The sequence below is a fragment of the Pseudopipra pipra genome, chromosome 4 (genome assembly GCF_036250125.1).
Source record: "Pseudopipra pipra isolate bDixPip1 chromosome 4, bDixPip1.hap1, whole genome shotgun sequence".
Taxonomy (NCBI): Eukaryota; Metazoa; Chordata; class Aves; order Passeriformes; family Pipridae; genus Pseudopipra; species Pseudopipra pipra.
Window position 1 is genome coordinate 38736149 of NC_087552.1, and position 23318 is coordinate 38759466.

At 50.9% G+C, this 23318-nt stretch overlaps 1 protein-coding gene and 1 long non-coding RNA gene across 3 annotated transcripts; one reads left to right on the top strand and one right to left on the bottom strand.

Moving 5' to 3' along the window:
- Positions 1–7483: 7483 nt before the first annotated feature.
- HAND2 (heart and neural crest derivatives expressed 2) lies at positions 7484–14667 on the bottom strand. The gene is made up of 2 exons (XM_064652502.1): positions 14085–14667; positions 7484–13049 (listed from the first exon to the last, which is right to left on the bottom strand). The coding sequence occupies exons 1-2, from the start codon at positions 14637–14639 to the stop codon at positions 12951–12953; spliced, it is 654 nt and encodes a 217-aa protein (XP_064508572.1). The 5' UTR covers positions 14640–14667; the 3' UTR covers positions 7484–12950.
- LOC135413188 (uncharacterized) lies at positions 14087–21405 on the top strand. 2 transcript variants are annotated; one of them, XR_010430122.1, is made up of 3 exons: positions 14087–14189; positions 16072–16164; positions 21281–21405. It is a non-coding gene; the product is annotated as an uncharacterized LOC135413188 (long non-coding RNA). The 2 variants fall into 2 exon arrangements; XR_010430123.1 differs by lacking the exon at positions 14087–14189 and adding an exon at positions 15449–15643.
- Positions 21406–23318: the final 1913 nt, after the last annotated feature.

Consider the following 23318-nt stretch of genomic DNA (forward strand, 5'->3'; position numbering starts at 1 on the left):
GAGGAAGAGAAGAGAAGAAGAGAAGAGAAGAGAAGAGAAGAGAAGAGAAGAGAAGAGAAGAGAAGAGAAGAGAAGAGAAGAGAAGAGAAGAGAAGAGAAGAGAAGAGAAAGAGAAAAGAAAAGAAAAGAAAAGAAAAGAAAAGAAAGAAAAGAAAAGAAAAGAAAAGAAAAGAAAAGAAAAGAAAAGAAAAGAAAAGAAAAGAAAAGAAAAGAAAAGAAAAGAAAAGAAAAAGAAAAGACCCACACATGCCAACCCTTCAAAATTAAAACAAGAAGCCCCAAACTATTCATTTTGGTATTAATATTGTTTAATATTAAAAACTTCGGGAACTTCAAAAAAACGTCTTGGAGGAAAAAGAAGGAGAAAAGAACTATTCTCTGGAAACCATTTGTTCACAACTCGAACTGTGCCGTTTTTGGCTTAGAAACAAAACTCGAGACACCCAATCCTGTCCCCCCTCCCTCCAGCATATATCTTTTCACCACACATTTTAAAATAAATATCCTTACGAGTCTTTCCAGAATGCCTCCTTGTTATGAATTGATAGGATACAACATACCCCAGCTGTGTGCCTGGAAGTTGGGATTTAGCCCTTTAAATGCCAGGACAACATCTGCAGCGAAAACAATTACAGAGGGTTCGCCCCAGTCCATTGGGTGCTACCGGTGGGGGCTGGAGGGGCCGCGCCGCCGTGAGAGGGGGCTCCACGGGTACCCGGCACACGGGTGCACCCCCGGGTGCCAGGGCAGCTCCGCGGAGCAACAGGCGGGCAATTAGTGGGCTGGGTGCAGATGACGCCGGGAGAGAGCCCCCAAGTAGGCGATGGAGGAAATAGTACTTTCTCTGACTCTCTCCGCAAGCTCTTTTAATTTTACAATGCCTTTCGCCCCGCTGTTCAGCAAGTCAAAATACAACCAAGTAAATTCAGTATCCAGTCTCCAAAGAATTTAATAAAATAGCGAAAAGATTGCCAGAGGTCTCCTTGGAGGTGTCCAACTTGGGAAACAGGGGTCTAACAGACACATTTTTCCTCCCAAAACAAAATTAATTCAACCTCGAAGACGTTTTCGTAGGACGCCTACTTAGTAAAGTTTTTCTGTAGCAAGAAGAGTGCTTATCATTACAAAAATCGCAGAAAGCATTTATAGTGTGATCTTGTGTCCTGGAGTTTATAACAGGTGTCAGAGCTCTCTTCGAAAATGAAATACACACACACACAAATGCACACACATATATATGTGCGTGTGTGTATATATGTGTGTACCATTAAACAAAATGACCACTTTGTTTCAAACCATCTGTGCGCAAAAGAAACATCAGAAAAATGTTACCGTTTTAAACACCTTCTATGCCTATACAGCTCAGACTCAGTCAGAATATATTATATGACCTTATCATGTTTCAAACTCTTTTTCTTGTCGGTTTTAGTGAGACGCTGCCGAGGAAACCATCATTGTCCCTCTTTAATAAGCTGTATGCTTTCAATCTTAGGTTACTTAGGTTAATCTCTTTAGGGCTGGACAATTCAAAATACCTTTGTTTTCAATAATAAAAAAGACATGCGAGTAATGGAATTGCAAATGACGTCAAGTATTGACATATATTACGATAATCGGCCATCACAAATTAAAAAGTACGATGAACCATGTGCTTAAAGTGATATACCTTTAGAAAATGAGCTACAATTAGTTACTGTCCCTTCTGGTCTCCCTGTATCCAGCGTGATATTCCCTTCTTACAGCCAAGAGCGGAGGGAAAAATAAATTTAATTAAACCTCGAATTCGTTGTCCGGCAGAGAACATAATTTCTAATAGCTTTTTCACAGAGTAGGAGCCAACGACCGAAAAATCCCTGAGGAGTGAGCCCTTAACCCAGGGCAACGCGCAGCTTTTTTATCCATGCCCCCACATACACGTTGATGTCCACATATTCTATTCCTACGGCTAGCACTTAAATCTCCATCAGCTTGCTACTCTGGGTAATGGAGAGGCAGCGTATATAAAACCGTTGAAGCTCCATAAATTTTAAAAACTCTGTGTTAGGATAATTTTTCCTTTCCTTTGGCACCCCGCGCTCGGCGAGTGCAGACGCCCGCCGTGCCAGGTACGGGCTGGTCAGGGGAAAGGGGCTCGGAGGCGGGCGAACCTGGGTTACCTGGCCACCACCTCCTCCCGCCGGGCGATGTGTTCGAGGAACTCCCGCCAGGACACAGCCCGGCACCCTCTGCCCGGGTGCGCAGGGAAGAGACACACCCCCGTCTGCAGAAGCCTACGCTCCAAACCACGGGTTTGTCTCTCTTCCCTTTCTCACCCCACTAGAGTCAAGCCGGTTTCCCAAAAGCAAAGTGCCTGTTTCGGAGCCCTTTAAATCCCAGCCCGGCCCTAGGACACAGCGTACACGCGGGAGGATGCGTATGCATCTACGCTGCGGTCGATTCAAGAAGAAGGAGCAATGAAATATTGAAAGTGCTCGCAGCTGGCAGCTCACCACAGTGCCCACGGAAAGGCGGGCTCCGGCGGAGACAGGGGGTCCCAGCCCCCCGATTGATGTCCGCCCAGCCGCCCGGTCCAGTGCCGCGAAATTCCGGCAAAGGAGAACGGCCTCTTTTTTTTTTTTTTTTTTCTTTTCTTTTTTTTTTTTTTTTCTTTTCCCCTTCCCAAGAAATGCCGAATTCACGCGCAGAAAACGGCAGAAGGGGAACGAGCGACTGCACTGTCCTGCCCCTGCGCTCGCCCAGTTGCCCCTCGGCCATAGCAGCTCCCCGATCCTGCCTGCCTCTCCCGAGGATGGATGTGCTTCATGCCCCTGCTGCGCATGGAAACCCAGGCCATCCTGCGAACGACACGTTGCCTAAATAAAGATAAAACATCACAGGCTTTCCCGGTTGGTCTCAATGACTTGTCCCCACTCCCCACCCACCTCCCTGCCCTCCCTGGCACACGTACAATGATAGAAAATGGTTTTAAATGACGAGGGGTCACGTAGAGCCATCCTGATCGTTTAGTAAAAATAACAGAGCTATTATAGAGCTGAAGGAAGGAGCCAGGAAGTTCACCCACACATGCTTCAATACAGTGCCTCGACTGAACGCAGACGCATAGGCAAACATATATATATCTATATATAGATAGATAGATATCTATACTTGTATATGTATGTATATGCAGAGGGACCGTCCCATGTGACTCCGCTCAGCACACTCTCATTAGGCCCCAAATGCACACGTGTGTGTACAGATAACAGTGCACGCCCATGTATGTAGGGGAGGGGGGGACGTGGAGGGGCTACTTGTGTCTTCGGGATGGAAATGCACATAAACCCTTTTATGAGAGCTCGGGAGACAGCAGTTTCTCACTAACCTACTTTTTTTTTTCTTTTTTTTTTTTTTTCATCTCTATTGCTGAAAACTGGAAATAATTAAATTCTTTAAAGGTTTACTTTTGAAACCGTGGCTGGAGTAAACCATGATTCAGGTGTAAATAATTACCAAAGTCATGAAAGCGGCAACTGCTACATGTGGTTTATTCATTGCTTTCTTTTTTTTTTTTTCTTTTTTTTTTTTAATCGTTTGATCATTTTCATCCCTAACTGTCTGCCAAATTCACATATTTGTAATTTACTAAACTTTATCGTTCCTACCAGGATAGGGATGTTGTACATTAGTTTCTAGACCCGTCCTTCCCTGCCCTGGTGCAGAAGCCTGGCTGGAACAAACTGGATGCTCCGCAAGAAAGGATAACGCTATTATCCTCGTATTTGGAAAAGCTTTCCATATCAGTTTAGAGAAATTACAACTGAATAAAAGATGCTTCCCCTTTCATAAACGCTACCAGACCTACTCGATTTCAGACTCCGGAGAAGAAATGAGTTATTAAAAGGAAGAAATTGTTTAAACACAATAGATCCTTGCCCAAATGAAAGCACTCCCTGGGGCAAGACTAGCAGGATTTGACCGGAGAGCATGCAAATCAGAAGGATCAGTTAAACGAAAGCCTTGGGGAAACAGGAGAAAGGTGGACATATAATATACACCCTGTAAACAAACCCCCAGGATTGATTTCATCCCTGTTTTCTTCAGCCTGAGCCTGCCTTTTTTTTTTCCTTTTCCTACACTACGATTTCAACCCATTCATCTCTTCAAAAAGCCATGGTGGAAAAAGGCAGGAAAGCTATCTTTTTTTTCTTGCCTATGTCTTATTTTAAAATATTTTTGCATAGTAAGCCACTACTTGAACATGTTCTGGTGTTGTAAAAGTGTTTTTTATCAGGCTGTAAATCACTGTCACTCTGACAGGGCAGCCGGAAATGTAAATCACACCGTAGAGCTGAAGTTATGAAAAAGTTTGTTCCCTTTTCTGCGTCCCAGGAAGATCGTGGGGCTGCTGGATTGGAAAGGGAGGGGGAAGGCTTGTTTACTATTTTCCTTCTCCACCAAACTGTTGGCTCCACGGTGCCTGGGACTTTGATGAGAAAGAATGGACAATGTGCAGAGTCCCTTTCTATGACACCCAGGCCACCGCCACTTGGGAGGTCTTTTGGCCTAATGCAACCACAGCTAACTGCTCCCAACAGGAGGCTCTGTAGATCAGGCAGGGTCACAATTATACTTCTGCTAAAGGCAAGACTTGCTCTTAAAAAAAAAAAAAAAAAAAAAAAAAAAAAAAAAAAAAAAGAGAGAGAGAGAAGGGGAGGGGGGACGGTTGAATTAAAGCCTTTCAATTAATCTGGGGAAGGAGGGACCGAGAGCGTGGTTAGTTGGAACCGTTTCCAAGAGGCATGAACATAATCAGGTTGCATCCCCCCAGAGGGAAGTTTTGGGGAATGAGGTCCGGGGCGCTTTGCATGGGGTTACTCCCACCCCAGGGCTGCCACGCCAAGTCGTCTGTCGGGAGCAGCATGCCTCCCCCGCGTTCGTGTGAAGTGTTTTGGGGTCTCATCCGCGGGCGGCAGTCCTCGCTGGTGTCAGACATTTCATGGGCATTAGTCCTCTGAGATGGGGAGGAGAGGGGTATGTAGCCATAGTCAACAACGAGCCCTCAAGCATCACCCACTTGCGCGGAGGGGGAGAAGGGCTCCGGGAGGAGACACCACATCTCCTTGGCCTCTGATTTCGGCACTCGGGGGGCGCTATTATTTTCTAGGGATGGGAGGACAGGAGTGTTGAAACATACTATATGTCTCGAACAGGGGTACGAATTTCCCGGCGCTATTAAAACCCGTGCCTCTTGTATTTACGCGAAGAGGTGAAAAAAAGCGGGAATGATGGAAGAGGGGGGCCTCCGATCTCGGCCGCTTACCGAGGTGGCGGTTGCCAGTGCCAGTGATGGACGCGACGCCTCCGGGTTCGCAGTTGGCCCGTCCTCCTGGTGAGCCGGGTGGGTGCGCCCTGCGCCGCCCGGCTACCCTTCCCCTACTCCGTCCACTCTCCCTCCTATCCCCGTATAAAGCCCCGAAATTCACTCCGCTCCGTTACCACTCCTGGCAGCCTGAACCCCGCCGGGCCGGGGTCTTTGGGCGGATCCGGCTCCCGGCTGCTGCCTCCTGCCGCGGCGGGCGGGACAAGGAGAGGGTCTTACTTTGTGCCCCTATTCCCATCCCCTCCTAGCGCCTGGGGCAGGGGGACCCCTCCGCCGCACAGTTCCGGGCAACTCCTTGCAGGCAACGAGATCCGACCGCGGGAGCAGGGACGGGCTCTGGGGACCACCCCGGTCGCCGGTCTCGGCTCCGCTCACTGTCGCCCACCGCTTACCTGGACCAGGATCCCCGTGCTCGGCGACGGGCTCACAGCGGGACGTAGGCGAGAGGGGAGGCCTAGGCCCCCTGGGTGAGGAAGGGCCCGGTCACGGACCATCTCCCCCCCACACCCCAGAGAGATCCGGCAGGAGGAAAAGAGAGGGAGGAGAGAGGAAAAACCTTTTTTTCCCCTCCCGTTTCTCTCCTCATTTGAGCCGAAGTGACCCGCAGTATCTGGAGAAGGTTTTTGAAGACGTTTGGGAGGGAGGGAGAGAGTTTTCTGCTGAGAAACTCAATCTGCCATACAGTAGCGGCTGCATCTGGGATCTGTCACCGCTGACAGCACCACAGGGCACAGACATGATCTTCCGCACAACACTGCAACTCCCCAAAATACCCTTCTCTCTCCCAAGGTATCTGCCGGGCTGTATCACTCTCCTTCGCCAAAAGGGGGAAAGCAACCTGAACTCCCGCAAACAAACACACCGAGGGGAAGGCAAGACAGAGAAAACCCCTCTCCCCCTTCCCCTCCGCGATGCTGAACCCGCGGCCGATGAGGACGCAGGGCAAGAGGCGATGTCACGCTCCGAGGGCGTGCAAAGGCCATAAATGTCCTCTCGCTGCGAGATTCCCGGGACTGACTTTAATGAATAATTTCGGAGACAGTTATGGCTTTAGGTAATTACAGCGCGGCTCTATGAAAACCAGATTTGGCAGAAAGGCAGTCAAGGCCGAGCCGTGCGCTTCGGCTCTCCCCTGCCGGCCTGCTCCAGACACCCACCCCCACCCCGCTTCGCCGCTCGACCCCCCGGACGTCCACGGCCTCCTGCACCCCCCCAGCTGCCGGGGACCTCCTTCGGGCAGCGCTGCCAGGAATTTTGCGAGGGCTGGAGGCTTGTGGGGGAAGCACCTAATATTATTATTATTATTTTTAATCTCTTCCGCCTCCTGTATTTTCTGGCAGCACATTTCATTGTCTTTTAGGTCAGTTTTAAAAAAAAAACTTCTCCGGGTTTGCGCGAGTATCTAGCTTTTAAAGAAGTTCATTATACGCAGCTGTTTCAGCCTATAGCCACATATGGCATGCAAATAGGGACCCCTATAGGAGAGTCGGCCTCTCTATTACCCCCACATGTTTGTTCAACAGACAGGGCCGGCAAAACGACTCTACTGCTGTACATTAAAATAGAATTATACATTTTTCTCCCGAGTCCTCTGGGCAACTCAAGGGCTTGTTCCTGTTTTGAACAACCTCCACGGTTAGCAAATGAACGACTCCGAGATGCGGGCACGCTGATCTCCATTTTTTCGCTAACACATTACTGCTGTTCCCAGAAGCCCGCTACTGGCGGCAGCCGTACCTAGCCCCCAGCCCGCTGGGTTGCAGACCCTTGTGCCTTGCCCTGCTTCTCCCCAGGGTTCGCCCGGCCTTCGCCTATGGGAAGAAGGCTCCAGGGTCGGAGTCTCCCAGGGGAAAGGTACCGGGGCGACAACATCAGCCCTGCCACAGAGCCGTCACCAGTCAGAGCTCTCCTGTAAAGCCCAGCGATGGGATTTTGCTGGGATTTTTTTTTTTTTTTCGATTAGGGTTTGTTTCATAGGGTTATTTTTTTTTGCTTTTACGTCTACATTTTTTTTTTAAATTCACTTACCCCTCCCGACCCCCGGGGTCGGTGGCTGTGGCGGGAAGCCGAATTCACAGCATACCGTTTGCACTGATTCAGAAAGGAAATAGTTCCTTTTCCTTTCGAGATTACAGATAGACACAGCGGAGCGCTGCGGTATATTAGGGGTTTTATTTTATTTTATTCTGCTGGAACAAAGAAATAGAAGTATTTTTAATTTATTTTTAAGGTCACACGGGGCTTTTTTTTTGTTTCCTTTTCTCCCTCCTCCTGGCAAGCGTATTTTACAGCGAGAATTTAATCCTTTAGATAAACAGTCTAACATTATCTTTTTCCTCTGGAGACTAAATCAACTGCTTTCTCATCCACACACCACCCCCACACCCCCGCCCGCTCCTTCCTGGTAGTAGCATTGATTGTAATGTACAGCTGAACAAGTGTCAGCCGTCCAAGAGTGCTAACAGCCAGCCGAGGCTTAAGTTGTATTTATTCAATTATTATTTTTTATCTCCTAAGGGGAAAAAAAATAAAGAGTGGTAGGACACATAAAAAAACCGTAAAGTTAAAAGTTTGTGAAAATAAGAGTAGCAAACTTAGTCTCGGAGCCCCTCGAGCCAGGGCTTCCAAACTGGCTGCTCGGCGTTACCATCAGCCAGCCCCAGATCTCAATTAGAGGCAATTCATTAGGATTTAATAGCAGGTGCAAAGCCATCTCCTCGCCAGCAGCACTGCCGTTTGGGTAGGGAATCGTCTTGTTTTAGAGCAGCCTCCAACTCTCCCGGCTTGTTGTAAACCTGACTACCACTTTGGATAGCGGGGTGTCGGCGCGCCTGCGACTGCCCGCACGAAAGCGTTGCACTTTGTTTGGCTAATTTCTCCCTGCCAAGACATAAGGTGGAAATCTGCCTGGTTCGATATTTATTTTGGAAGACAGCGCTGTGAGCGAATGCGCCGGGAGAAATCGAGCTGAGATAAAGCAAGAGCTGGGCTGGGATTTGGGGGGGGGGGGGCTGGGGGGGGAGGTGGAGGAATAACACCGCCCGCGGAATGCACCGCTTTTGCTTTCTCAAAGTCTCAAACAGATAAATAAACAAACAACCTCGGCGGCAAACTCTAGAAGTGCCGGAGAATTCGGGGGCTCGAAATTGGGCTGGGCCGAGGAGCCCCGGGGCGGGAGTGTCGCGTCCCGCTGCACCCGCATCCCAGCTGGCGGCCGCGGCCGGGCCGGGGCTTGGAAAGCGTCGCCGTGATTACACCCAAGTGGAGAGCAGGATGGCTCCGAGCCGTCTGATCTGACGTCAACATGTCTCTAGCTCCTCGCTGCAAGATAGAGGGAGCAGAGCCGGGGGAGGGACGGCTCTAATCATTCCCAGATGTCTCTAATAGCAGATATAAAGACTTATATAGTGTCTGAGAATAAATTTGTAATCAATGCTCTAAAATCGCATCATCAAAGCAATGGTATTTCTAGAGGCAAATGGGGTTGGGGGAGGGAAAGCTGTGGAAGAAGGAGACACACACTGCGCTGGTTTGGAAGGTGGAGAGGGAGGCGCGGGATACGCCAGAGAGCCGCTGGCCCTGCGCATCACCCGGCTTTGCTAGAATTTATGTGAATGTATAATTCAGATAACAACTCTGCTTTACTCTCCATTGTGACAAGCTGAAACAGCCGAACAGTAATTGGCCAATTAGAAATAGGAAAGATTGTAGCTGGTTTGCAAAGGCACGTATTTCATGGCCCACCGAAAAAAAATTTCCAAAATTAAAAATACGTAAAACATCGATAAGCCTCTCGTTACAGCAGAGGGGATTATGTCTGTAAGCGTGCAGAATGCGTTTCCTTCCCATCGCTGCTTGGAGGTTTCTTCTGTGTGTTTGTGAGTCGCCGGGCGAGTACGTGTGAAAAAGGATTAAGGTTGGGTTTCCAAGCGCAAAAAGAGGATATTTTGCTTAGAGATTTTATTATTATCCTTCTCTCCCCCCCTCCCCGCCCACCTTTCAAGCTCATGCTGTCTCCACGGCATCCCCTGGTCGTGTTTATATCCCTATATTTGACCGCGTATGTCCCGGCGCTCGTTCTGGGGGTGTCTGCGGCTTGACCAAAGAGGCCCCGTTACACCTTTTTGACAACGATAGCAAATAAGCACTAATTGTTGCAATAATCTTTTGACTTAGACAAGAGCTCCTGGGAACGATGGGGGAGTGGGGGTGGGGAAAAAAACCCAAATTCCCCACAATAAAAAGCAAAACGAAAGGGAAAAAAAAAAAAAGCCCCACCACCGTTTATCTCCCTTGCCTGCAGGAATGCAGGCATGGCATCCACACTCGATAGCAACGAGGTCCTATAGGGGTCCCGCACATTGCTGAAAATCCCCCAAAACTCAGTACTGCCCGTTGCCGATGGGCTTGCTGCCAGCGGCGGGGTACAGGGCCGGTCCCTTGCTGCGTCAACGTTTCCCAAAACCAGGAGGAGCTCTTAAAACCCATGCTTCTGTCTGCCTGAATCGAACACCCTCGGGGCTCCCGGGGACTCACGCCGCCGCTAGGGAGGTCCTTGCCTCCTTGCGAGGAGGCAACCGCTCTGTTTCGGGCATGTAACCGGGCCCGCATCCCGGGGAAACCGAGGGATCGGTCCCTGGGAGGGCAGGGGAAGAAGGATGTCACCCCAGGGAGGTTTGTCGCTGTTCCTCTTCAAGGGGAAGAAAAAAATTAAAATGCTATGTTGCTTGAGACCGAGCAGAGGATCTCTCCCTCAGCCATGAAACGAGGCCATTCATGGGTCCATGAATCCGTCTGCAGTGACAGGGCTTCAGTGACCCATCTGCTCTCCACCGGTTCTCTGCTCTCCCCTCTCTCTTCCTCCCCGCACCCGCACAGAAAAGTTGCAGAGTGGGAAAGGCTACCGTCCCTCCTCCTACGTGCCTTTCACCTCGGTAAAAGCTCCTAAAAATATTTTGGCCCCGAGGAATTACCGGACAAGTCGACGGGACGGTGATGCCCCCGGGTGCGGGCAGGGAGCGGGGCGCAGCGCTCCACTGTTATCAGGCCTCGGCTCCGCCGGCGAAGAGCTGAGGCCAGGGCACTGACATCCCCATCTACCATCAATTTACCTTCTACTTCCCCATTTAGCTTTTAACGTCAAACCCTACATTTTTGTCGGCTCCGGCCTGTCTAGGGCTCTTGTGATTTAGCTGCGGGAATGGCTGCTCCTGAGAAAATAGCAACATCCTCGTTAGTGAGCAATTAAAAGAGGTAGTCCGTAGTGGATCCAGAGGAGCTCACGGTTCTGATAATCTGACGTTTTAAAAATGGAAAATTATTGAGGGGGAAATATCGGACAGGCGATTCGGAGATTGCATATCGGAGCGGCCCGCTAGCCCCCGGCCCTACCGCGCATTCCCCGGGGGAATTGTAGCCTGGTAACTCGGTGAAGGGAAGACACAGCATCTGCAGAGAGGCTGCCTGGAACCTGCCGCACCGCAGCATTCGCAGCCACCCCTCTCCCCTTTTATTCTTTCGTGTACCGCTATAAAGAAAAAAACAATAGTTGTTTGAGCAGAGAATGGGGAGTGCGAGAAGCTCCAGTTCATCAGCTGGACAGCTAATAGGCAAGTAAAAGCAAACAAGGGGGGAGATTCTTCTCTCCAAGTGTTATAAACAGAGGCAAGTGCCTGTAAACACAGACCCACGCCGAAGAGCAGAGCCGGGCTGCCTGACCCGACGGGAGGGAGGGCACATCACTTTTGTCCGGTTGTTGTAACCCCGCAACCTCCCCACTGTCAGCAGGGGCGACTGAACGGCGCAAGGGCTCCCTTATCTTTTTATGGGCAATTGCACATCTACCTACGCTTACGCCAGATCTCGTCGGGAACCACTTCCTTAGGCGCGGCAGTACAGGAAGGCAGGCAGGTATGAAGCCTTGGACCTGAAGAGAGAGCCAGCTTGGTTTAAATTGAGATGATTTAAAATACGAGCCCGAATTTCATTATGGAAAAGGTGGAAAACTTTATGCTTAACCAGGAATGGCCAAAAATACCTAGAGCAGCTTCCTTATTTGAAAACCTTTTAATTTTTCCCTTGCCTGCCTATGATACAGAAGCAAGCCACACATTTTCCAGCTCTGAATGTCTGCAGCTCGCCCTGGTACTGGGGAGCAGAAAACTTGTAGACCTAGGAACGGGACCCTTGTAAAGGAGTCTATAGACAGGGAGAGAGATATAAAGGAAGAGAGATCCTGTTGAGAAAGCAGTGAACCTACTAAGTAGAGCCAGAGCATGGGCTGCTGCAGTTTGCAGTTAGATAAAAAAGGTTAAAAAAACCCTGTACTCTCTGTACGCTGTAGCGTACTGGAAACGTGCAACCCAGGAGAGTTTTAGGAACCACAAAGTTAATATTAAGTTCACCATAGCTCATTGTAAATCTTACATATTCCCTACAACACCATCACCTCCTCCCCCCGTACGCCTCCGCAAATCCCTTGCCTTGTTCGCTCTTTATTCCTTGACGTAAAATTACCTGCTACATAATCACTCCGAGAAAAGCCCGCCGGCCTCTCTCGCCTGCCTCCGGCCTCTCTCTGGGAAGCCGCCCCCGCGGTCCTCCCCCGCTCCGGGCCCGCGCCTGGCACCGCCGCCGCCCGGGCTCCGGCGGCAAGAAAACCGCGCATCTCTGCTATTCCTGACCCGCCCGGGCTTTGCACCCTTGTCCATTTCCCGTTCGCAGTAGGTCTCCTGCATGGAGAACACCACCACAAGGAATTCCTACTCAGCTGAACTGCCGGTTTCTGTTCAACACTCACGGGGCTGAGAGATCCCTCCCTCTACCCCTCCTTTCACTCAGTCATTTGTTTAAAAATAAACTTAGGAGCCATCTTTATAATTTAGTTTACTTCCGAATATTTTAAATATTATGAAAAAAAAAAGCCATAAACAACGCTGTTATTCAAAACATTTTGAGGTATAAAACATAAAAAGATTTGGATTTTCTTTTTTTTTTTTTCTTTTTCTTTTTTTTTCCTTTTGTTTTGTAAAAAACACACACAGTGGTTTATTGAGTACTTACAACGTTTACACCTTCAATATTAATTAGATTCCACTTTTCCCCTTACGGACGGAAGTGCACATACCCAGTAACTGTTGAAAACATCTTCAAATACTGAACGACCACAACAAAATTACAACACTAAATACCGAGTCAATCGAAACATTGGTGCAACTGTTTCTGTTGAAATATAGCTTTATAATCCCATGAATATTTATATCCAAAAGGCCAAGTATTAAAGATACACTTCACATACACACTAATGCCAGGGAGGGATTTTTTTTTCCTTTTCTATGGTTCTGTTTTCCCCATATGTTTTATACAGAGCAAATAACATTCACGAAACATTTAGAGACATTACCCCTTACCAAGCTGGAGTTTCCTCTTCATATATGGAATGCTTTTTCCCTCTCCTTCAAATATCCACATTTTGGGGGGGGTTGGGGGAGAAATTGCACATAAATAAACTGGACGATTCCAAATACAAAGAGTCCTCAGAGAAGAGCTCACTACCGAGACTAAGAGGACGGCTCCTCCAGTCCTGTCGTGCTCACTGCTTGAGCTCCAAAGCCCAGACATGCTGCGGCCAGCCAGTCCTCCCTTTGGTTTTCTTATCGTTGCTGCTAACTGTGCTTTTCAAGATTTCGTTCTGGGGAGACAGGATGCGAGGGAAGAGAGAGAAACAGGAGGGGGAAAGCAGAGAAAAAAAAGGTTAGATATATTCCTCTCCTTTCTAGTTCGCATCTGCCCTGTCTCGAGATCGAAAACTATGAGGAGACCTGAGCTGCTGTCGAGGCCTGCGGGCTGCAGCGGACATAGCGGGGGCCCCCTCCACGGGGTCTTGCCGCGGGCGAAGCAGCCGCCCGTGGGAGCGGCCCTGTGTCTTGCGCGGCTGCCCGTGTTCCCGGTGGAGGCCGATCCCCGCTCCGCGCCATCCCGCTGCCCTCCACGCCCGGAGCACGGTGAAGCGGGTTGGAGGCTGAGCGGCGCCAGTAGTCCACGGGGTGATGGGGATTACGATAAGGTCTCGGCTAAACCATACCCCCTCCCTGATTGCGTGGAGAAGATGGGCACTGGCACTTATCGAGGCAAAACATCGGATTCGCGACCAGCCCAAATCTACGGGAATCAATCACACGCAAGCGTGCCATAGGGCCTACACGAAATCGGGCTTGCGCTGCCTAAGCTGACTATCCCGTAAAAAATAAAAAAAGTTGAAGCGCCGAGCGCAGGGGCAGGAAAGCCTATTGCTGCGAACCTCGTACTTGCCGACGGTTTAAAGCCGTGCTGGCTTAGCAGATAATCATGCCTCCAGACTTTTATTTAAAGAGAGCGGAGGCTTGTCTCCTGCGGGATCACGGTTTGGGATCCGGGACAAGCAGCAGCCCGGGAAGTAACCTCCCCGGGGGGCCCTAATGTGTCAACGTTTTCCTCGCGGCTGCTCTCAGCCTCCGGTTCGGATTCGGACGCCGACGGCCGCCCGCGGCTGTGCGCTGTCCCACTTTTGGCCCGCAGTTACGGCCAGGGACGAGTGGGACCGAGGTGTCTCCCACGGACATCCTCCGGCCACTCTGCTCAGCCAGGCGCCGGGAGCGCCGGGATAGGGTGCCGGCGGGCAGCCGAGCAGCCTCCTCTCCGCGCCTCCCCTGACCCATCCCGCCCCGTCCCGTTCCGGAGCACTGACCAGCTCCTTCTTCCTCTTCTCTTCCTTCACGTCTGTCTTCTTGATCTCTGCCTTGAAGGCCTCCGCCTCCCCGTTCTGGTCGTCCTTCGCCAGCAGGTCCATGAGGTAGGCGATGTAGCTGGTGGCCAGACGGAGGGTTTTGATCTTGGAGAGCTTAGTGTCGGCGGGCACGTTGGGGATGCACTCCCTCAGCTCCGCGAAGGCGCTGTTGATGCTCTGAGTCCTGCGCCGCTCCTTGCGGTTCGCCGTGCCCCTGCGTTTCACCGGCCGGGGCCCCCCGAGCCCTGGCGGGCCGTTCCCGGGCGGCACCCCTCCGTAATGGGAGTGGTCCATGCCCGGCGCCCCGTTGGCGTACTCGGGACTGTAGGATAGAGCCATGCTGTAGTCGGGGGGGGACATCTCCGGGTGACTGCTGATGAGCCAGCCGTGGAAGTAGGGGTTCTCCTCGTGGCCGCAGCGTGTGGCGGCGGCGGCAGCGGCGGCGGCGGCGGCAGCGAAAGGGTAACCCTCATGGTGCACCACCGGGTGGTGGGGGAAGCCGCCCACTAGACTCATCCCCGCTCCCTAGAGCACCCCACCCCTCCCCCCCAGGGCCCCAAAACAAAGGTTTCCCCTCCCCGCCCGCCCCCCACCCCCCGCCGCAGCGGCGGGAGATGCTGCCCGCCGCTCGCCCCTCAGCACTGTCCCGCTGCCCGCTGCCTCTCCATAGGGCGCTGCTGCAAAGTCCCCGCGGGTGCCCGAGCGATCCCCCCTCCCCGGGCGCCGCCGCCGCCGCTCATGCGTTGTGCCTCCACCTCCTTCTCCTCCTTGCCCAGGGCCGGGTCTTCGAGGAAGCGCACACAGAAAAAATAATAATAAAAAAGCTATGGAGAGATGTCGACCAAAACAAAACGGCTTGGCTTCCCAGCCCGGGATCTTCCTCGCCTCTTTCTTCCCTCCTCTCTCGCCAAGTCCGTCGCGACCCGGCCGGGTGGTACTTACACGCGGCCCCCCTCCATGCGCCCCCGGTTCGGGGCGGGCGGGCGGGCGGCGCTCCCCTCTGCCCTGCGCGGTGGCGGGGCCGTCAGTGCCTGGCGGGCACTCGCATCCCTGCCCTGCCCGCCGCGGGGGTCAGCGCCCCGGTGCTCCTCTGGGACATCCGCGCCGCTCTGCCGGGCGCGACGGCAGCGGGGCTCGGCGCGGTGCGGGGCACTGGCAGGGCTCCCCGGCCCAATCTCCATGTACAGCTACATGTTTAGGGCCGCTCGGGTTAATATATGTCGTCAGAAGCGGCGGCCGCCAATGGCCGCGGCGGGGGCGGGGCCCGCCGCCCTCCGCAATAAAACTTTTTGATGTTCGCTCTGCTAATTGCCGAGCTCCTCTTTTAGGATTGGCTGCCCCTCCGCATCCCTAATGTAATTAAAACAAGGGGGGGAAAATTATCATGGAGGCAGAGGTTAATGCAAGTGTTTAGCAGATGCCTTATAGTAAAATCTACATTAAAAAAGATATTAAAAAAAGCAATAACAACCCCCCCCCCAAACTAATTAAAACTTAAATATCGGATAATCTCAAACCAGGTACAGTATGGATCCAAGGAATTTCTTGGCAAAAATCTATGTGAGCACTTGATAGGCTCTGAGGTTGCTTTGGCAAAGTGCTTTGTGCCGATCCGGTAGAGGAACAAATAAAACCGGCTTCGGAGAGCGCACTCCATCGGTGCCCGGTTGTGACAGACATGCCCCAGAAGCGCTCCGGCTTATACTTGTATTGCTGGTTAATATACACAACGAGATTGTTAGTTCCCGTGAGGAGGGGGCGAAGCTACTCTGCCTCGCCTGTCACCCGACGTGCGACCCGGGTTAGCACGGGCTGGCTCCGGCTGCGCGGCTGCTGATTGACTGAGGGAGCGAAGCGCTCGGGGTTTGGCCGGGGACGGTGTTTTCTTCCAGAAAGAATTGCTTTAAGACACTAACAATAAGTCTGACTTTAACCAATTCTTTTCCAGCTTGCTGCCTGCGCCTATGCATCTCCACAAGTGTTCACCCGAGTGATTTAAGCGCCTGAAATGGGTTTCATGCCTCTTTAACTGTTATGATCGGTAAGTAACCGAGTATTTTTTACAGCATGTTCCGAGCTAATTTTCTAGCTTTTACTAAAAAAAAAAAAAAAATTTCGCCACATTCCTGCTTCTGCAATAAAAAAAGCATCTGCAGAAAGCAGGTTTAGTTATCGAAAGGGAGTAGTTAAATGTTTGTTTAACGGCCAGGCCAGGAGGAAATGTTTCGTAGCTATTTAGGTGCTTTACTTCGGTAAGCTTGAAGACATTACAAAAGAAAAATGGATCTCAAGCTGCAACTCATGGATAACTAGGAGTCGAAGAGAATTGTTGTCATCTTCAAATGGAACCGAGCATTACTAAATAGCTGCGAAATACCAAATACCCAGCCTTAGCTGCGCTGGCTGACGTCTAGGCTGCTTCGGTGTATATTACAATGCAATTTTACAATATAGGCAGTGTGGAAAACTGTGTCAACAGGAGCTGAGAAGTCATAAATTAAAGAAAGAGAAAGATAGAGATGGAGGAGTCCGTGAAAGGAAGCAGCAAGAGCTGCAAGTCCAATTTCTGCAGCAGCTCAGTGTGCTCTGCGGCCCCACTGCAGAGTTGCTGGGAAAAACCGCGGGGGAAAGCGCTGGGTGCTGGGAAGAAGGCGAAAATCAACTCAGTGCCCGGGTAGAGGAGGCAAGCTGAGCCCGGGCGGTCTCGGCGCGAGGAGAGGCTGCCGACGGGCTGGCCGTCGGGGTGCCGCCGGGACACAGGGGCTTGTTGGGGCCCGGGGACTTTGCGGGTGAGTCTGCGGGCTCTCGGCAGGAAATGCCCTGCAGGCAGTGGGCAGTCTCCGCGGACGAGACCGTCCGCCAAGGAGCAGCCTGCTGCAGTACTGGGGAGCTGGGTTCGTCGGGGAAATACCAAAGGCGAAGCGCGGCGCTGGCCCCGCGGTTCTACAGGACGGGGAGTGCAGAGCTGGACTTGCACAGTGAGGAGACGTGCACGGAGCACAGACACGCAGGCGTACATTTTATAAGCATATACACATATGCGTGAGCGTCTGGGTGTAAACTGACTACGAAAGTGAAAAACTAGTCCAGATGTAGAATTGATGTATACACACATATATCTCATACGTACACACACATGCTTGTAACCGACTGATGCATATCTGTATTTATATACGCATACACACATATGTATATATTGTATTATCCTAAGGAAATAACGTGTCTGCAGGGCGGATTTTTAAATTTAAGGAAGGACCTGGGCAGACCGTGCAGGCAGGCAGAGCAGAGCCCCGGAGCGGCCAGGCAGCATGCCTCTGCTGCTCGGGATGCAATATCTGCAGAGCTCAGCCTGAAAATCCACCCAGATCCTGCAGCGGTTCTCCAGTTTTATTTTGCTGCAATATTTACTTGATGGGAAGAAGAAGTGGGCATTGTCAAGGCCTGAAAGTTATATTGGCTTGCAGACGGGATTGTCTTTCTTTGCACTCTCCCTGTTTGTGTAGGAGCTTTCCAGTATACTGCAGGCTGGACTGCAACTGTGACAGTCTCTGTGGCAGGCCACTACGATCACTCCGATAACATCTCCCATGATGAAGGAAACGGAAAACATGAGACAGAGAAAAAGTAATAAAATGTACAGGAGATATCGATCAGAACACCAGTCTCCAAAGCTAGCATCATTATTGCTTAATTAACTTTGGAGAAAGAGGGTCTCTAGATAAAGCACCCAGCAGGATCTTATATTTTCCTCCTATCCCATCAGTTGTTTATGAGTTTTATAAATCGAGTTTTAGAGCAATTTAACTCTTGTGTCCTCCCTCAGCTTTTCACTACTCAGGATGCCCGATCATGGGTTGCAGCCTTTTCTGTTTGATCCACGCGTTGAAAGCCGCTTCAGCACAAAATACCTTTCCCAATACTATGCTCACAGTCTTCTAAAAAGCATTAGTATCTTGCCGACCTTCCATTTTTTGATTTGAATAGATTTTTTTCTCGTGCACAAATCACATGGGGAAAAAACCCCAACCAACTAAGGAAAAAAAAAAAAGAAAAGAAAAGAAAAAGAAACCCTAGTCTTATGTCACTTTATTTCCCTGCCAAAATGGTTGCATGTTAGATGGCGATTTATCTGAACTCTGCTGCCAGACAGGACTTTCCTAACTTGCTATAATAAAGAAATTTTGGTGGTGACTGTGCTGAGGCTAGTTTTCTCTTCCTCTTCCCGCTTTTTAAAATTTATTTTATTTTGTCGGGAGTGGGGGGGACTGTATCTTTGCTTTTGCCTTGCCTTTGTTGCCTCTCCAGCACGACAGCCCTCCCAGGGCTGAGCGGGAGGATGGGGCTGCCCTTGCCCCCCGATGGGTGCGCCGCGGCGCCCGGGGAGTGGGCGGCAGGAGCCTGAGGAGTGGGGCAGCGGCGGGGGGTGGCGGGCAGGGTGTCCGCTCAGCGCCGCCGGGGCCACCCGCTGCCCTGCCCCGGCGCTCAGCCGCCGCCGGTCCGCTTATCGTCAGGTCACTTCTCTCCTCCGGGCCAAAAGTAGGATGGGAGTTGGGATAGCAGAACAATAGAGCCCCCCCCCCCCCCCCCGGTCTTATGTGAATTAAGCTAAATTGCAAATTAAGCTAATTTCTCCGAATCAGTTGGGAAAAACCGCATGGAAACGGGGACGAGGTACCTACGCTGGGTGGTCGGAAACCCACATCTGCTGGGGACGCCTGTGCTGGCTGGCTGGGAGCACCGCAGCCACCCCGCGACAAGCCCTTTGAGGAGCAGGCCGGGGGCAGAGAAGCGCCTCGCCGATGACTGGGCAGCGAGCCTCCCTTTCATTTACTTCTTTACCGCACCTTCCTTTTGAGGAGGGTACGATGCCGGCAGGGCGAGTTTGGGCAACTGGACGCCATCCGGGACAGAGCAGCGGCGGGAGCGGCGGCCCCGCGTCAGCATTGCGGTACCCGGTACCGACCACAGACCCGCCTGTCCCTGCTCCTTGCAGCAGCGCCGGGATCTCCCTTCGTAGTTTTCATTAAAGCAAAGAAACAGTCAGACACACTGAAGCATCCCAAGGGCAGGCACCCCGTCCTTTGCTTTTGAGGCGCTGTCCTAGGCGGGCAACCCCCTCGACGGCTCTCCTCCCCTTAGCTCCCAAAACACTGGGGTGCCGATTCCCTCTCCTGCCTCCCAGCTGCCTACCACATCGCTCAAACACCCGGTGCACGCTTCAAAAGCCGAGACGCGTTTGAATTTATAGAGTGCGTGATGTCATTGACCCGGGACCAAACGTGTTAGAAAGGGGTATCGTTCTCGAATGGATTTGGGGACGCTGGAGCAGCCCGTGTCCCAGGGCTGCAACGCATCCTATCCCTGGGCCGTTGCTTAGGAGTTCGCGAGAAGACCTAAACCCGGAAGAAAATGGATTTTTTAAAAGAGGCACGGAGAAATATCATTTGAAGGTCAACATGTCAGTGAGGGTTAATGAAAAGGACTTGTGCCTAATGGGCCTGCTTGCACCCTCTCTTGCGCTCACACAACCTGGATTTCAACGTCCAGGGCAGAGGGCGGGATCGGGCCCAGCAGGCCCGGATTAATTGCTGCTGTTGGAGATGGAGGAACGCTGGTTTACGTTACTAATATCGGTGATGAACGCCCACATATTACAGGCATGGTAATCTCGCAGCCGTTTTGTATACAGAAAGAAAAAAAAAAAGGAAAAAGATCAGGGACCAGAAAAACCCAAGATACTGACCATTTCGTAAGTCTCAGTGAAGTCGCAATGATTGGCGGTAAGCACGGGACTCTGCGCGCTTGACCACTGCATGTGCAAGCAATTATTCGAGGATTGCTTATATTTGTGACTGAGGATCCAGAGTTGCGTTTAGACCCTAGACGGGAATCACAGAAAAAACCGAAAAACGTTACGAACTCCAAACAAGACCCTTTCTTTGTCACAAGAACGGTAATAAAGACCTTACAAAATTCTGCAGTGAACGCAGTGTGTCCCTATTTATTGGAATTGTTATACAGATATCTCCTATACATGCGCATGTATAAACACGCACATGTATACAGAGAAACATACTGTTTTTCCGTGTAATATTGTTTGCATTCCCGGAAAAGCATCTTAAGATGCTCTTGAGCTTGACTCTGACGAAATAGCTCACGAATAGAATTGACTTAATTAATAAATATTTTGTGTTCCATTATCTGAATTCTGACACTGGAGGAAGAAAAAGGTTAGGCTGGCATCATTGTGGGTTTAGGCTAACCAAAATCAACACTTTAATTGTCATTTTTCATGGAAAGTCTCCATTTAAAGAGGCTTGGGTTTAAGAAGCATTCATAGATCAAAAGTAACCTCGTTCGGCTTAAAAAAAAAATCCCTCTGGAGCAGTGAAAATTAACTGCAATTTGGCCCTAACTACAAGCTCCAAAATGTCGGTGTCGTCCTGCCGGTGCCCCCCGCGCCGTGTACCTGCTGCACTGCACCCTGCTCCTGCTTGCCCGGGACTGGCTTCAGGACAGGAGCTCGTCTGAAAACTCAAAGGCTGAGTTCTGCAAATGTCGGCTGCACACTTGGTGGAAGCATCAGCTCGTACCGCAATTCCTATATGCGTATCTCGGTGTAATTGATCTGGCTGAGTGAGGTCTTTCTGGTAATTTGGATACACCAAGTCTCCAGTTAATGACATATAATCAGCCTTTAGGTCGCTTGGTCATTCTCTTATTACAAACCCCTCCTGCTCTCTCTGATCTCCTTTCAAACTAAATTTCACACAAACAAATAAAGCAAGACAGGGACAAGTCCTTAAAATGCAAGAGAGAAATATTGGAGAATTGCTCGTGGGGAACTATAAACACTTTTTAAAAGAAAAAAACCGAAAAGATAGGACAGAACATCTTATCAAGAAAGAAAGCATTGTATACAAAACACGGAGGGAAAACCGGTCTGGCTTCTGTTAAAAGTGACATAAAATTAAAATAAAATAATTACAAACAGAAATGGCATTACATAAACAGAAGACCGGAGACTTTACAAGAAACGTGCGGCCGCGTACTGTAATTTGTTCGTACAGATGATACAACCTATCTGTGGATACGTAAAATGTTTATTTGCTTCACTGTAGCCGGAATTTTTTTTTTTTTTTTACTATTTTTTTCAGGAAAGTTAAGAAACCGGAAAATGGAGAACTGAGTGTCATGTACCTCCCCAGACCTGCAGGAAAACGGAGCCGCGGCCAAAACCTGGGGGTGTAAATGCGACAACAAAAATAAATATTTTACATCACTGTGCAGAACTTATTTTACTAAGTCAACACTTTGTTTTTCTGCTTTTCACTATTTCTTTCCTCTGGGGAGAGACAATGCTCACTTTTTATTAGGTATACCCTAAAAGTTTATTTTGATCCCCGTCCAGGTGTATATACACACATACGTATATACATACCTATATATATACACACACATATACAAGATGAACAGGCTGACGGTGATGTGTGAGCAGAGGCTGGTGCGATGGCCAGGGAGAGGGGCAAGCAGACATGCTCTAGGTAAGATGCCAGGGTCTTGCAGGTTACAGGCAGCTCATTGAGAAAGCAAGCCCGGTTTTTCCCAACTGAAGATGATTTATAAAATCGAGAGCGGGGACATCTCAATGTCGTTCAAGTGTTAGCACTAGGAGAAAGCAGCCTGCAGAAGAGGACTGTGATCCACACTTCCTCACAGGCATTAGCGCCTTTCAAAATATTATCAACATGCGTTTTACAAGAGGTCTCTCTCATTTGTGTGTAATACGGGGCTCAGACAGGCGCTAATTGAGCACGTAGCGTGTGTGAGGTTGAGAGAATGAGAGTCGGGGCAGGCTCACACAGTGAGAGAAATCGGAACGACGGATGTATGGAAGGGACTATCACAGGCCCCTGCACAGTGCGTGTTGGTGTGAAAAATATCGTTTCTTGTTCGATACGTTCCCGGTCTTTTCAGCATTTCCAAGGGCCCTTTTTTTTTTTTTTTTTTTTTTCTGCTCGCCCTTTGCTGCTGGGTTCAAGCATCAGCCCGTAGCCACCCGGCGATCCGACCCAGTACATCAAAGGGCATCGGGGGACAGAGCCCCGACGCCGATGTCCCCGTGGAGCGCACTCTCGGGGGCACGGTCCGCCCCCTCCGGGAAACACCAGGGATGCTCAGCCTTGCCCCGGCACTGCCCCGGCGGGGCCGCCTCCACCCCTCCCACCGGCTGGTGGCCGAAGTGCTGAAGGTTGGCGGGGAGGCGGCGGACTGGCCCCGCTGCCCAGCGCACCTCCCCGGGGGAAGGCGGCTCCGGCGGCGCCCCGCGGGCGATGCCGCGCCCGGGAGGAGCCCCGCCGCGATGAGGGCGGCTGGAAAGGGTTAAGCGCTTCCCCTCCTCTTGCTAGAGCCCCCTGAATGCCACTGCTTTCCTCTAGAGGTCTCATTAGGGAAACCCTAACTGCTATTTTCAACGTTTCCTCAATCAAGCGCCTTTAAATAGAGCTCCACAAACAAATTGGCGGCAAAAAGCGCAGATCTTGTCACGGGCGACGCCGATCCAATATTTCACTCTTGTTTGCTTTGTAATTACAGCCTGGCTTGTGGCTACCGGCACACCGGGGCGAGCTCCCCTCGGCCCCCCGGCCTCTGCCGTACAGCCCCGCAGACACCTTTCCCGGGGCAGGGGGTTGAGCGGGACCGCCCACAGGAGCCACTGAGCCAGCGATCTTCGGTCAAAATCAAAAAATCAAACTGAAAAGCAGAATCTCCCTGTCCAAATGCTGAGTTGTGTTTTGTCTGGATGTTCTGGTTTTGTTTTTCTTTTTCCCCCCAGCAGTTGCTCTGAAGACACGAGCTTTCCAGCAGAAGAGATTTCCCCCGAGCGCCGCCTTGCCCTCCATGCCCGTCTGTCCCCACAAAAGGCAGTCCGAGCGGTTGGTTTGCTCTGCAGGCTTCGCTCTCTCTCTCTCTGTTAAAATGCTCTTATGATTTGTTCTATTTTCCACAGCCGCTTATTCTTGTTTGAACAAAGATGCTTTAAATCTTCGTCAGGAAGAATGAAAGTTAAAACTGCTTGGACGTGTTCCTACAGACTTGCGGGCTGGTGCGGGTCCACCTCGGTCCCTGCACAGCTACCCCTCTGCGCACATTAGGGCTCGAGAAGCCTCCTTACTGCGGCTCGGGACAGCAGTA

Bases quoted from the DNA above. Each gene is read 5' to 3' on its own strand.
- HAND2 (XM_064652502.1), bottom strand. From the start codon at position 14,639: ATGAGTCTAGTGGGCGGCTTCCCCCACCACCCGGTGGTGCACCATGAG. The intron at 13,050-14,084 runs GTCAGTGCTCCG...CTGTCTCCCCAG, and splicing joins AGAAGAGGAAGAAGGAGCTG to AACGAAATCTTGAAAAGCAC.